We start from the raw sequence: 13,743 nt of genomic DNA on the forward strand, positions 1-13,743 counted from the left end.
ACATTCAAATTTATTATGTGTGGATTAATTCAAAAAATGGAATATTTGAACAAGATTTCATGTCCATATCAAATCCAGTTGGACGAATTCGAATAAATGACAATTATTTTTTGGGTCCAATTTTTAATCGGGAAGGTCTTGGATACATGAATGAATCATCATTTAGTTGGCATTTTGTACGTGATAATTATCAAGCTTTGATTTGTAGTCAACGTGCTGGATCGACTTTAACTACGACAACGATGCCACCTGCTGGATCTGATAGGGTACCGACGCAGTCTTGCAGTAAGTTGAAATTTCGGACAATTTAAAGAAGTCGGACAGTTTTATTAAGTCGGACACTTTCATTGAGTCGGACAGTTTTATTCAATCGGACAGTTTTATTTAATCGGACATATTTATTAAGTCGGACAGTTTTATTGAATCGGACAGTTTTGTTGAGTCGGACACTTTTATTGAATCGGACACTTTTATTGAATCGGACACTTTTATTGAGTCGGACACTTTTATTGAGTCGGACACTTTTATCAAGTCGGACACTTTTATTAAGTCGGACACTTTTATTGAGTCGGACACTTTTATTGAGTCGGACACTTTTATCAAGTCGGACAGTTTTATTAAGTCGGACAGTTTTATTAAGTCGGACAGTTTTATTGAGTCGGACACTTTTATTGAGTCGGACAGTTTTATTAAGTCGGACAGTTTTATTGAGTCGGACACTTTTATTGAGTCGGACAGTTTTATTGAGTCGGACACTTTTATTGAGTCGGACACTTTTATTGAGTCGGACACTTTTATTGAGTCGGACACTTTTATTGAGTCGGACACTTTTTTTTTATAGATCACACCTGGACTGACTACACAGGACATGAAAATTTATCAAAACTTGCTGTGATTGCTGGCTATAAAGGAACACATCAAGCATATCTTGGCTTATTCAATGTCTCGGGTTCGATGCTGTTAGGACAAATTCGTCGAAAGTCAGCAAACAGCTATTGTGTCGACATCGGTGACATCAAATGTTCCAATAACTTTAAATTCCTTAATAAAGGCAGCCTTTACTACACATGGAAAAATACAACGGAAACAAATTTTCATAAATATTTTGTTGGATTAAATTATAATAATTTATTATTTCCAATTGGACGTGTTGGATGGCAAAATAGGAACTTGACAGTCGGATTGGCACTGACTGAGAATCTTATGGCATATCTAAAAGACACAACAACCAATTGGTATATTGCAAATGACAATAATCAAGTTTTGATGTGCTCGGTCGACAATGGAACGTTTGTGGATGCAGTTGTTGGAACTACGACAATGCAGCCTGAAGATACGACAATTGTTGACACAACAACAATGGAAATTGATACAACAACGACTGATATTGACACAAGTACAACTTTGACGGCTGAATCATGTGGTAAGGTTCCCAATTCGTAGTTTATTGCCCCTCCTAGATATTCACCCCTCTTAGTTGCTCACCCCTTTCTAGTTGCTCACCCCTTTCTAGTTGCTCACCCCTTTATAGTTGCTCGCCCCTCCTAGTTGCTGGCCCTTTCTAGTTGCTGGCCCCTTCCTAGTTGCTGACCCCTCCTAGTTGCTCACCCCTCTTAGTTGCTCACCCCTCCTAGTTGCTGACCCCTCCTAGTTGCTCACCCCGCTTAGTTGCTTACCCCTTTTAGTTACTTACCACTCTTAGTCGCTTACCCTTCTTAGTTGCTTACCCCTTCTTAGTTGCTTGCCCCTCTAATTTCCAAATTAATTACCAAAATCCAAAAATTTGTCTCAATTTCAGATAATAACTGGATCGACTACACCAAATCAACAGATTTATCCAAACTTGGTGTCCCAATTGACCATCGCAAGTCCAATCCAACATATATTGGTCAAGTCAACATTTCAGGATTAATTGTGCCTGGTATAATTCGTCCAAAGTCCAAACATGATTATTGTATTGACACTGGCGTGGGTAAATGTGAAGATCAGTTCCAATATCTCCAAAATGGCGATGACAACAACTATCAATGGATTAATTCCGATAATGGTAAAGATGAAGTCAATGCTGTCAAAATATCAAATCGACTTGGATCATTTGCAATTGGACGGATACAAAGGAACCGCAAAATATTCTTGGGTTTGGTCTATCCAGGACATGGATTGGTATTAATGAAGAATCCTGATGTCCGGTTAAGGAATGATTTTTATTTAAATCTTGGTGATTCCGTTAAAGATCATTATCAAGTCTTTATATGTTCTCATGATGATGATGATGTCACAACAACAGTTGTAGACACAACGACAGAGGAAATTGATGATACAACAGTTGTGGACACAACAACGACACATGACATTGACAGTACAACGACTACAGTTGACATTGACACAACGACAACGATGATGCCTGAAACATGTGGTAAGTATCAAGACTACATCCATAAAATTTAGTTGAATGTCACACTGATTGCCTAATGACTGAGCAACAGTTGCGAAACAGACACTTGTCACAGACTCTTGTCACTGACACATGTCATGGGCAAAAACAATACAATTTCTTGATAATTTGTATGGTTTTGTAAGAAAAACGAAAGGAATTGTAAGGTTTTTGCCTGTTTTGCAACTCAGCCTTTGAGCACAGTGACTTTATTCAATTTTATGACATCATTGCCGCAGATGACACCTGGATCGACTACACTAACCCTCAAGACATACCCAACCATGGAGTATATGCTGGTCGGCTCAACTCAAAGTCATCATACGTCGGCAAAATCAACATTTCAGGACTAATTGTGCCTGGATTAATTCGACAAAAATCAAAATCCAGCTATTGTATTGATATCGGAAGTGGTCGTTGCCATGACAAGTTCCAATACCTGCACAATTGTGACCAAAATCAATACAAATGGATTAAATCAAGTGATGGACATGGCATGGATGATTCCGTCAATATTACGAACATTTTTGGTACATTTGCAATTGGACGTGGTCAAATTAAAGGCAAATTGACATTAGGACTGGTCTATCCAGGACATGGACTTGGCATCATTGATAAATCTAAGGATTTAATGACTTTATTCAGTGCTGGACATGAATTAAGCTACAATTATTTTATTAAGGATCATTATCATGTTCTGGTACGGTCGGATGATGATGATGTGACGGATGTGCCGACTGAGGAACCGACAACTGAGATTACAACAACAACTGAGTATCCTGAAGGATGTGGTAAGTGAATTTAGTGCTGTATATCCACAAGATCCTCAATATGACCAACTTTTATGCTTCTTATAGCAAATTCATGGACAAAATACACAGAACTTAATGATTTAGCAACAGATGGTGTTGTTGTTGGTATATCTGACTTTAAGCCTGTCTACTTAGGTCGACTTGCCATGTCCAACAACAAATTACCAAGTATTGTCCATTCACGATCTCTAGGCTACTGCATTAATGTCAATAACAAGCAGTGCTCGGAAAATTTTGAGTTCCTGTCCAATTCTAATGACAATGACTACACATGGGTTGAGTCCAACAACGGTCAATATGTCCAACATGCTGTACAGTCCCCAATATTCTCACATCTATTGGACATTGGAAAATATTCAAAAAATGATGAAATTTTTGTTGGTTTAGTTGTGCCTGGAACTGGATTAGTATTTTTAAATGAATCTAGGTACAATGTTGTTAAGGCTGGATATCATGTGCTGACATGTTCGGGTGTCATTGAGACAACAACAACACAAATGATGGAAACGACAACGACAGATATTGATGACACAACGACAGTTGATACAACAACTGAGGATGTTGAAAGCACAACAATTTTAGAGACAACAACGGGTAGAAGGGATAGCTATTGTGGTGAGTAGGTCCGTGGCAGGTATGGATCCACAGTCCACATTGGGCAAAAAAGTGAAAAGTATGGCAATAATTGTTTTGATATGGCTATATTATAGACACTAGTTAGTAGTATACTGGAAAAATATTTTTTCCCGCCATAAGTCCAAAGTCCACCAGATATGACTTAAAACATTTTTTGTGTTTTCGACATATTCAGGATGTTATAACTCTTTACTAGCTCATCCAAAATTTTTCAAACTTTTTTTATTTGATAAATATAAGTAAGTGCTTTTAATTAATAATACACATGATATACTTTTGACCCACTGTGGGATCAAAAAATTGAAAAAAGTACGAAAAAATGTGATTTTTTGCACTTTTTCTCTTACTGTGACCGCATGGTGTAATAATAATTTTTTTAAGTTATACTATATTATAGATCTTATCTATATCTATAATAATTGCCTGCATTGTGTACCAAAATATTGACGTCTATATGGTCAAAATCGACTTATAAGTGAAAAACTCATAGGTACGAACCCTTTAGAACCATATATATCCCACGGTGTAACCCAGCTGTTCTATTTTATTTTTGATAATGTTAGAACTCTGTATGGGCTACTAGATAAAAAAATAAAATCAAAAAAATACCACCAACAAAATTGTCAAAATTCGACCTCAAGGGGGTCTAGGGGGGTATCTGAAATTCAAACTTTTATAACTTTTGCCACTATTAATGAAATTTGATGAAATTTTCGTATGATATTTATACATCCATTATCTTATTACTCATAATCGAAAAAATTGTTACACAGTGGAATTTTGTTGAATTTTGACAATTTTTGTTTTTTCATGTTTTTCAATCTATTTCATGAGGGTTAGGTGGACTGATACTAAATTTTATAAAAAGAATTGTTTATTTATGCATAGCAGATCAAATTACCTTTCCAACGATACCAAATATGTAGCATTAAAGTAAAATCTCTTGTAAATATAGTGAAAAGTTTGAAAAAATAGCAAAAATTTGAAGGTTTCAAAAATCTACACTTGACATATTTGCTCATAACTTTTGTAAATTTGAATTTTATGATATAAATTTGGTATTTTTAGAAAGGATAAAATATTTTTAAGACGATAAAAAAATATTTTGGGATCAAGAGTTACTCAGTGCGCAGATTGGCTAAGTCCAAAATGTCAAAGTTTGACTACCTTTACCAGGAGCAATGTGCATCCGATTTTTATTTTTTCGTATAATTTCCATGTTTCTATACTGGAACTCAAAGTATTTAACCGTAAAAGTACTTTGTTCTTCGTTTAAAGGTGCAAATAAAAAACCACATTTTACAAAAAGACTCACATTTTTGAGATTTTCCTATTTCTTGATTTGAACTTTTAAGAATGAAAAAACATTTATATGGCTTTTAAGTGTTAGTTCCATTAAAGAAACATGGAAATTATACGAAAAAATAAAAATCGGATGCACATTGCTCCTGGTAAAGGTAGTCAAACTTTGACATTTTGGACTTAGCCAATCTGCGCACTGAGTAACTCTTGATCCCAAAATATTTTTTTATCGTCTTAAAATATTTTATCCTTTCTAAAAATACCAAATTTATATCATAAAATTCAAATTTACAAAAGTTATGAGTAAATATGTCAAGTGTAGATTTTCAAAACCCTCAAATTTTTGCTATTTTTTCAAACTTCTCACTATATTTAAAAGAGATTTTACTTTAATGCTACATATTTGGTATCGTTGGAAAGGTAATTAAATCTGCTATGCATAAACAAACAAATTTTTTATAAAATTTAGTATCAGTCCACTTAATCCTCATGAAAAAGATTGAAAAACATGAAAAAACAAAAATTGTCGAAATTCAACAAAATTCCACTGTGTAACAATTTTTTCGATTATGAGTAATAAGATAATGGATGTATAAATATCATACGAAAATTTCATCAAATTTCATTAATAGTGGCAAAAGTTATAAAAGTTTGAATTTCAGATACCCCCCTAGACCCCCTTGAGGTCGAATTTTGACAATTTTGTTGGTGGTATTTTTTTGATTTTATTTTTTTATCTAGTAGCCCATACAGAGTTCTAACATTATCAAAAATAAAATAGAACAGCTGGGTTACACCGTGGGATATATATGGTTCTAAAGGGTTCGTACCTATGAGTTTTTCACTTATAAGTCGATTTTGACCATATAGACGTCAATATTTTGGTACACAATGCAGGCAATTATTATAGATATAGATAAGATCTATAATATAGTATAACTTAAAAAAATTATTATTACACCATGCGGTCACAGTAAGAGAAAAAGTGCAAAAAATCACATTTTTTCGTACTTTTTTCAATTTTTTGATCCCACAGTGGGTCAAAAGTATATCATGTGTATTATTAATTAAAAGCACTTACTTATATTTATCAAATAAAAAAAGTTTGAAAAATTTTGGATGAGCTAGTAAAGAGTTATAACATCCTGAATATGTCGAAAACACAAAAAATGTTTTAAGTCATATCTGGTGGACTTTGGACTTATGGCGGGAAAAAATATTTTTCCAGTATACTAATAACTAGTGTCTATAATATAGTTATATCAAAACAATTATTGCCATACTTTTCACTTTTTTGCCCAATGTGCAGTCCTTGAGCTCTGGCAGCTCTGAACCCTTGAGTCTCAGAACTCTAAATAACCCAAAACCCCAAATTTCCATCCATACCCTAAAATACCCAAAATTACCCATAAATCCTTACTTCCAACAAAATAACCATAAAATTCATATCCCACAGCTGAAACATGGATAGACTACACAGGAACTGAAAACATCACATATGATGGATTTTATGCAGGACTTCATGACTCAACTCCATTCTATATTGGTCAAGTATACAACGACAGTCGTGCTGGATTAAATCCAGTCAACATTCAAGCCGATCCAAATGGTGGATATTGTGTCATAGCTGAAAATGGCAACTGCCTGAAAACATTTAAATATCTTCGTAAATCTGTCGATCTTGTGTATAAATGGATGGAATCATCAAAAGGTGAAGCTATGGACAATGATGTTAAAATGACGGGAAAAGCAGGAGCTATAGCAAGAGTACTGAGGGATGGAAATACTTATGTTGGATATGTATATCCAAAATATGGATTCTTGTCGGTTCATGTTGAATCAATTATTGCAGAAGATGGATATGAGGTGTTGAGATGCTTTGATGGAGATTTTACAACAAAGACGTCGACTGACTACTCTACAACAGTTGCTGCCACATCTACAACAGTTGCTGACACATCTACAGTTAGCGACACAACAACTGTCAGCGACACAACAACGATGAGCGACACAACTACGGTGAGTGACACAACAACAGTCAGCGACACAACAACTATGAGCTACACAACAGCAATATCAACAACCCCATCAACCCCATTCGTCACAATATCACTGTTCACTCCACCAACAACAACAACTGCTGTGACTCCATCCACATCACCCATAACACCACCAACATCTGGTAATTCTACTGAAGATGCAATTATTCAAGACTTGATATACAAAATCATTAATCAATTTTATGGATCAATTGATGACATGACTGCACGTCGTATTCGAATGTTTGTCACTATTACCATACTGATTGATGCTGCGCAGCAGACTAATGATGAGATTGGTAGACTTATTAATTATTGTAAACGTGGTGGATGTAGACGTCGTCGTAATTGAAGATGTTGCTTGATTTTTGAATTAATTGTCAATAAAATTTAAGATTTTTTATAATTTTTTTGGACATTAATCATGTGTATTCATGCCTTTAATAGCTATAATAAAATGGTAAAAAGATGTATTGATTTGTATTCTTATTTGGTGATGTCGTGTCATTGTCGTGTCATTGCCGTGTCATTGACGTGTCACTGTCGTACCATTGGTACAGTCAATGCCATTTGTTGTGTCTAGTGGATGTTGTATCGCTCACAGTTGTCGTTTTTCTCACTATTTTTGTGACATGCACGGTTGACGTGTCACTCACAGTTGTCATATCACTTACGGTCTTTGTCATACCAGTTGTCCTATTATACCCCAATGGTGGCGGAGAGAAAATTTTAGGGCCTTATACTTAGAACTAAGGGCCTTATACTTAGAACAAACGTAGAACTCAAGTACTAAATTTATAGTACAAAATATTTGAATTTTTAAAAATCGTTTTTTAATGAAATGAAAATATTAAATTAATGCTGTTTTTCCAATTGTAATAGTTGCAATCGAAATGGACACTGTTTATTTAGTCGTCACTATCGTCAAATTCATAAAAGGAATGAATTTGCGTCACAAAACAACTGAATTTATTTATCATCAAAATAACGGTCAAAAATATTTTAAAATCAAAATTTTTTGATGTAAATTTGTAACAAGTTTCTTTTCAAAAAATTATTTTTTTGTAACGTTGACTTTTCTATCCGCCACCATTGGATTATACCGTTCCTATACACTATCATACCCTTCCATACCATCCCAGTACCCAAAAAAATCAACCCCCCTAATTACATCCCTGTCTGTATCAATACATACCAAATGATTCTCGACGATAACAAGTGTTCTTAAATTTATTTACATAAATAAGAAGAAATGCAAGCAAGCATTCTGGATTATGTACCCGAAAAAAAATGCACATAATGGATGGAATGCAATGAACATGAACGATGACCTTTTTTTAATAATTTATTAGTTCATATTCAAACAGGTATTTGGGATTGTGGATTCATTTAATTATGATGTAACTTGAGTTTTTAAAGGCAATCAATGATGGAAGTGGATTATGTGATTGGAATTGTGGTCAGGAATCTCCACTTGGATGAAGGGGTGCTGATGACCATGGGACATACATCAAACACACCTCGTCTCCTCCCTCCTCAAGTAGCTTTAGAGTGGCTTTGATATACTTATTTATTTACTGGAACTGGAGTTGGACAGGACTTAAGGAATATGACTTCACTGGGCTAAATTGACGTCCGAAATTCTGTTAACACTTATTGGAACCATGGTTCGATGTCTTGGCTATTTTCGGATATTTTCGGCTAGTTTCGGGTATTCTCGGTTAGCTTCGAGCAGTCTCGGCTAATTTCGAGTAGTTTTGGGTAATTTCGGGTAGTTTCGGATAGTCTCGGCTAGTTTCGGGTAGTTTCGGGTAGTATCGGGTAGTTTCGGCTAGTTTCGGGTAGTCTCGGATAGTCTCGGATAGTCTCGGATAGTCTCGGCTAGTTTCGGGCAGTCTCAGTCCTGATCAACATTACCGACGTCATTAACAAACCAAACCTCCCTCCAATAATGCAGCATTTGATTAATATCAATACAAAACAACATGCAAAACATTCAGTTCTTATTCTTTATGCTGCAAATTCTTAAAAAATATAAAAATTCACGTACGAAAATCTTGAGCAACATTTGAAGATTCATTTTAGTTTTGTGAGTCGAACGGAAAGGACCGAAAAAAATGAAATATTGGAAATTTGTGATTTTAACATACATAAGTGTTGCAATAATTGAAGGAATTCCAACTGGAAATGACATTTATGATAAAAAACGTAAAAAAAATTCAAATTTTTTCCGTTAAATTTTTTAATTAATTTTTTTATATCCAAAATTAAGCCATAAATATGGTCAAACTGTCAGTCTACGACCAAGATGACTACTTGTATGATGAGGCACAGCCACGACGTGGACCACTTACTGGTTTTTTTGCAAATCGTCGGACATCCACAGTTCCACCTGTCATTACAACTGTTGCGCCAGGATCACTTGCTGATCTTAACCTTAAAATGGATGCAATGAAGAACTTGTTGACGGCAATAAACAATCAAATGGTTGCTGAGGATCTTAAAGTTCAGGCACTGACTACTAAAATGCAGGATATTGGAAATTCATTGAATACGCTGATTAACTTACTTCAACCATAAAAATTGTGTGCCTTAATATCAGATAAAGTCAATAAAAATGGGAAAAAATGATTTTTTGAAAATTGTCAAATTTATTCAAATTAAATCCACGAATTAATGAGTCTAATGCCTGAATTGTCAGAGCAGAAGGAACGAATTCACTTGCTAAGTCACGTAGATCAAATTTTGAATCAACTAAAATAGAAGCATTCTTGCCGATTGGACAATATAGTTCATCTAATACTACAGAATGGTCATATGGCATCAGTGGCCAAAATGGTAGATTGTTGGCCTCACATGCCAAAGATCCTGGGTTCAATTCTAGGTCATATCTAATCTGTCGAGGCCTAGTTTACACTGACCGTTCAGCCAAAACAGTATGATGTGATACAACAGATTAAAAATCGTAGAATTAAATTGGTAAGACGTAATAACATGAGTTCATTAGGCTCGGCGCGTCAAGCATTGTATTTAATACCGCCAATCTGCAGTTATGGATGAATCCTATCAAATACTCTTTAAAGCCTTCTCAACCTTGTCCTCCCAAAACTTTCTCCTTGTGAAATGACGATCAGATAAGTGAACGACCCCTAAGATTTGAATAGTAACAAATAAACAATCCTTTACATAAGGAGTTGTTGTTGCAGTGATGCTGATATTCATTGAAACTGTTTCATTAGTTTGTTGCAAAACGGCAGATCAAAAACAATAACATCAGACACAACTGTCATAATTTATGATTGACAGATATTAAGTAAGCGTGGATCTTTAAATGAGAACAGAATTTGAATTCTTTGAGGTAGTTAAACTTATATAAAATATTGATCATATCCAACTAAGTCAAATGCAAGTTCGAGTTGAAGTGACTCTGTGTTTACCAGAGCTGGGAGTCGACTCGAGTTTGGTATGGAGTTGAATCAACTTGAGTCAACTTTTCGACCTGCTGGCTCATCCACTTTGTCTCCTGGCTGTGATATTGAACTTGGAGTGTCGAAGCTCAAGCACCAAAGGTAATAATGCTCCCGGACCTGACATCGTCCGTACATTCTAACTGCTTAGCTTCAAATCGTTCGTCCTTTTCCGTTTAGTTTTGGTCGTCGTTATTGATTTTTACCAGACTATAGAGTTTGGGCTGACGGTCTCCACCGCGAGAATGTGAAGTTGGTACTTTCTGCAGTTAGACTAAGTGCAGAACGTGACTGACTACACCCCTTCTTTTGCTTTACATCAAGATAAACACCTCAAATTTACATCACAAATTGCGCTTTAAATCCTCATAATTACTGACATTTTTTCACTTGTAATTCAAGAATTTTTAAATAATTTTTTTTCATTTCTTCCTTCTTTAATTTTTATTTCTTTTACGGTCAATTATGCTTTTTGACAGTTATTAACGATTTCAATGCATCGTGCAAGTTCAATGCATTTCTGTTTCAGGAACCAGTTTAGTACGTGTGTATTTCATATTTTATTTAAATTAATAAATGCATTAGTAATAAATGTTAAATTTGTTATTGGATTTTGAGATGAAAATATGAAGTTGTTAAAATTCTGAACGTTCTTGTCTGCATTTCCTGCATTCTAGATGGGCATGCTTGCAGTCCTCGACTGTACCTTATTGTTTGTTTAAGGTTACATGTCTGCAATTTTAGGACGAACTCCATGTGCAGGTTATTTAACCCAAGGCTGGCTCTATCGCTGGTTTCAGTCTGTCAGTTACTGATACCAAAAGCAATACTATTTCTACCAACAGCTTCTCTCGGACTTAGTTCTTGAACTTTCCATGCCTTTCTATGCTTAACATGCGTACAACATTAAAAATTACCAAAACCACAAACATCCATAAAATAACGAACATTTATGTACAAATTCAAATCTTCATACATGCGCACTATACGCCAGAAATTCCAAAAAACTCACTGTGCTGAATACAAACTCACAAAACTGTAAACTTGTCTTTTTCAAAACTCAAAAAATTTGTCAGAAATTTTTAAACATTTAAAATTGTGTTCAGCTTAGTGACTCATCAAAAATCAATATCCAGCGATGCCATCAAAGTTTAAGGAAGTAACACACGTCATCTTTGACATGGATGGATTACTATTAAGTATGATATTGACAATAGCTGCATATTGTTTACATAAAAATTGATATGCATGCATAAGGTCATGTAATTTGAACTCTAAACCTTAATTTTTATATCCAATAGACACAGAAGTGCTGTATACAGTCGCAACACAAAATATACTTGACATGTACTTCCAAAATCCACGTAAAATTTATACATGGGATGTTAAAATTGGACTTATGGGACTGCAGACGGAACAAGTGTCAAGGAAGATTGTTGACATTTATGATATACCAATTACATGGGAGGAATATGCAGCACTGGCACGTGAACAAATTGAATTACTTATGAAGAATTGTGAGAAATGTGCTGGTAAGTCCGTCGGCATATCCAATGTCCTTGATTACTAATCATGTCCATATTCCAGGTGCTGAACGTCTAGTCAAGCATTTATATGATAATAATGTGCCTATATGCTTAGCAACAAGCAGCTCAAAGGAGTCATTTGATGTTAAAACAATTCATCATAAGGAACTGTTTAAAATGTTTCAGCATATAACAATGGGATCAAGTGATCCAGAGGTCGCACATGGAAAGCCAGCACCTGATATATTTTTGGTTGCAGCTAGTCGATTTCCTGATAAGCCAAAGCCTGAGAATGTAAGTTTAAGTTGGTTTTTTTGGCACCACACTACCGTGGCGTGACATACAGGTTGCCCATCATAGACGTGCCGCGGCACAAAGGTTGCCCACCACTGGCATGCCGCAGCACACAGGTTGCTTATCCCTGCCCTAAACTAATGAACTCATGTGCTGTCCGGGTTTTGCCTTATTTTTATTTTTTTTATTGAAGCTTATCGTTGTGTTTGACTTGATGATATATGAGATTAGGTTCTGATGTGCTAAATGACATGGCAGTTTTTTGTGTAATATGAGAAAAATGCTTGGTGATAATTGTGACTTGATTAGAGTGTCTGAATGTGATTTAAACTATAGTAAATAGTTCCCGGAAAGCACATGAAGTAGAAATGGGTCAAAATCTGGTCTCTTGGATGACTTGACTCTAGGCTGATGTTGGATTGACATTGAGTCTGATTTCCGGGTCGGCAAGGCTCAAAAATTTGGTTACAGGATGACTTGTTCTGGGTTTGAGGTCGTAATTCATCAAATTTGACATGGGAATGAGTCCATGTTGGCCTGGACTTTGATTTTCGGTCATTTCTAAGTCGTGCGCCTTCTGGAATTGTATGATTGACTCGAATATCTCAATAGTTGGCAAATCGTTCCAAAATCCAGCTACAGACTGGCGTGACTATGGGATGGTACCATATTTAAACCAAATTCGGTTACAAGTCAAAGTCACACCAGTCTAATTTTGGATATTTGATTGATTAACCCAGTTGTGAGCAACCTGTGTGCCGCGACACACAAGTGTGTCGTCAAAAATGACTGAAAAGGCCTTGAGCCGTATGAAATGTACGATTTCAGTCAAGACTAACCAAAAAATGTGCCGTAAAAAATTAAAGGTTGTCCATCACTGGATTAAGCTTTTTTTGCAATTCTGATACATTTCAGCAATTCTACACCCTAAAATCTACCAAAATCCCCAAAATTCCCCAAAATTTTTACTAAAAATTCCTCAATTTTTCTCCACAGTGTCTAGTATTTGAAGACGCTCCAAACGGTGTCACAGCTGCTCTAGCTGCTGGCATGCAAGTTGTGATGGTGCCAGATGTTCATGTTCCTGACAGTCAACGTCAAGCTGCCACACAAGTACTCACGACTTTACTTGACTTTAAACCAGAAGATTTTAATTTGCCTGCATTTAATGAAAGCTAGAAGATGAGGATGTTAAGCATAGGATGTACTTGATGGCAATTGGAGGTGCTGTTG

The 13,743-nt window shown here is 35.5% G+C and overlaps 1 protein-coding gene across 1 annotated transcript; it reads left to right on the forward strand.

Annotated features, from left to right (window-relative positions):
* Positions 1-11,716: 11,716 nt before the first annotated feature.
* Positions 11,717-13,742, forward strand: LOC139091169 (probable pseudouridine-5'-phosphatase). The gene is made up of 4 exons (XM_070641116.1): positions 11,717-11,889; positions 11,992-12,222; positions 12,278-12,510; positions 13,507-13,742. Exons 1-4 carry the CDS (start codon positions 11,829-11,831, stop codon positions 13,687-13,689), a joined length of 708 nt encoding a protein of 235 aa, XP_070497217.1. The 5' UTR covers positions 11,717-11,828; the 3' UTR covers positions 13,690-13,742.
* Position 13,743: the final 1 nt, after the last annotated feature.

Source organism: Chironomus tepperi, unplaced genomic scaffold (genome assembly GCF_022539635.2).
Source record: "Chironomus tepperi strain 1889 unplaced genomic scaffold, CSIRO-AGI_Ctep_v1 contig_13, whole genome shotgun sequence".
NCBI classification, from domain to species: domain Eukaryota; kingdom Metazoa; phylum Arthropoda; class Insecta; order Diptera; family Chironomidae; genus Chironomus; species Chironomus tepperi.

Excerpts from the sequence above, each read along its gene's own strand:
- LOC139091169 (XM_070641116.1), top strand. The coding sequence starts at position 11,829 with ATGCCATCAAAGTTTAAGGAAGTAACACACGTCATCTTTGACATGGAT. Across the intron at positions 12,223-12,277 it reads GAATTGTGAGAAATGTGCTG|GTGCTGAACGTCTAGTCAAG; the intron begins GTAAGTCCGTCG and ends TCCATATTCCAG. Across the intron at positions 12,511-13,506 it reads ATAAGCCAAAGCCTGAGAAT|TGTCTAGTATTTGAAGACGC; the intron begins GTAAGTTTAAGT and ends TTTTCTCCACAG.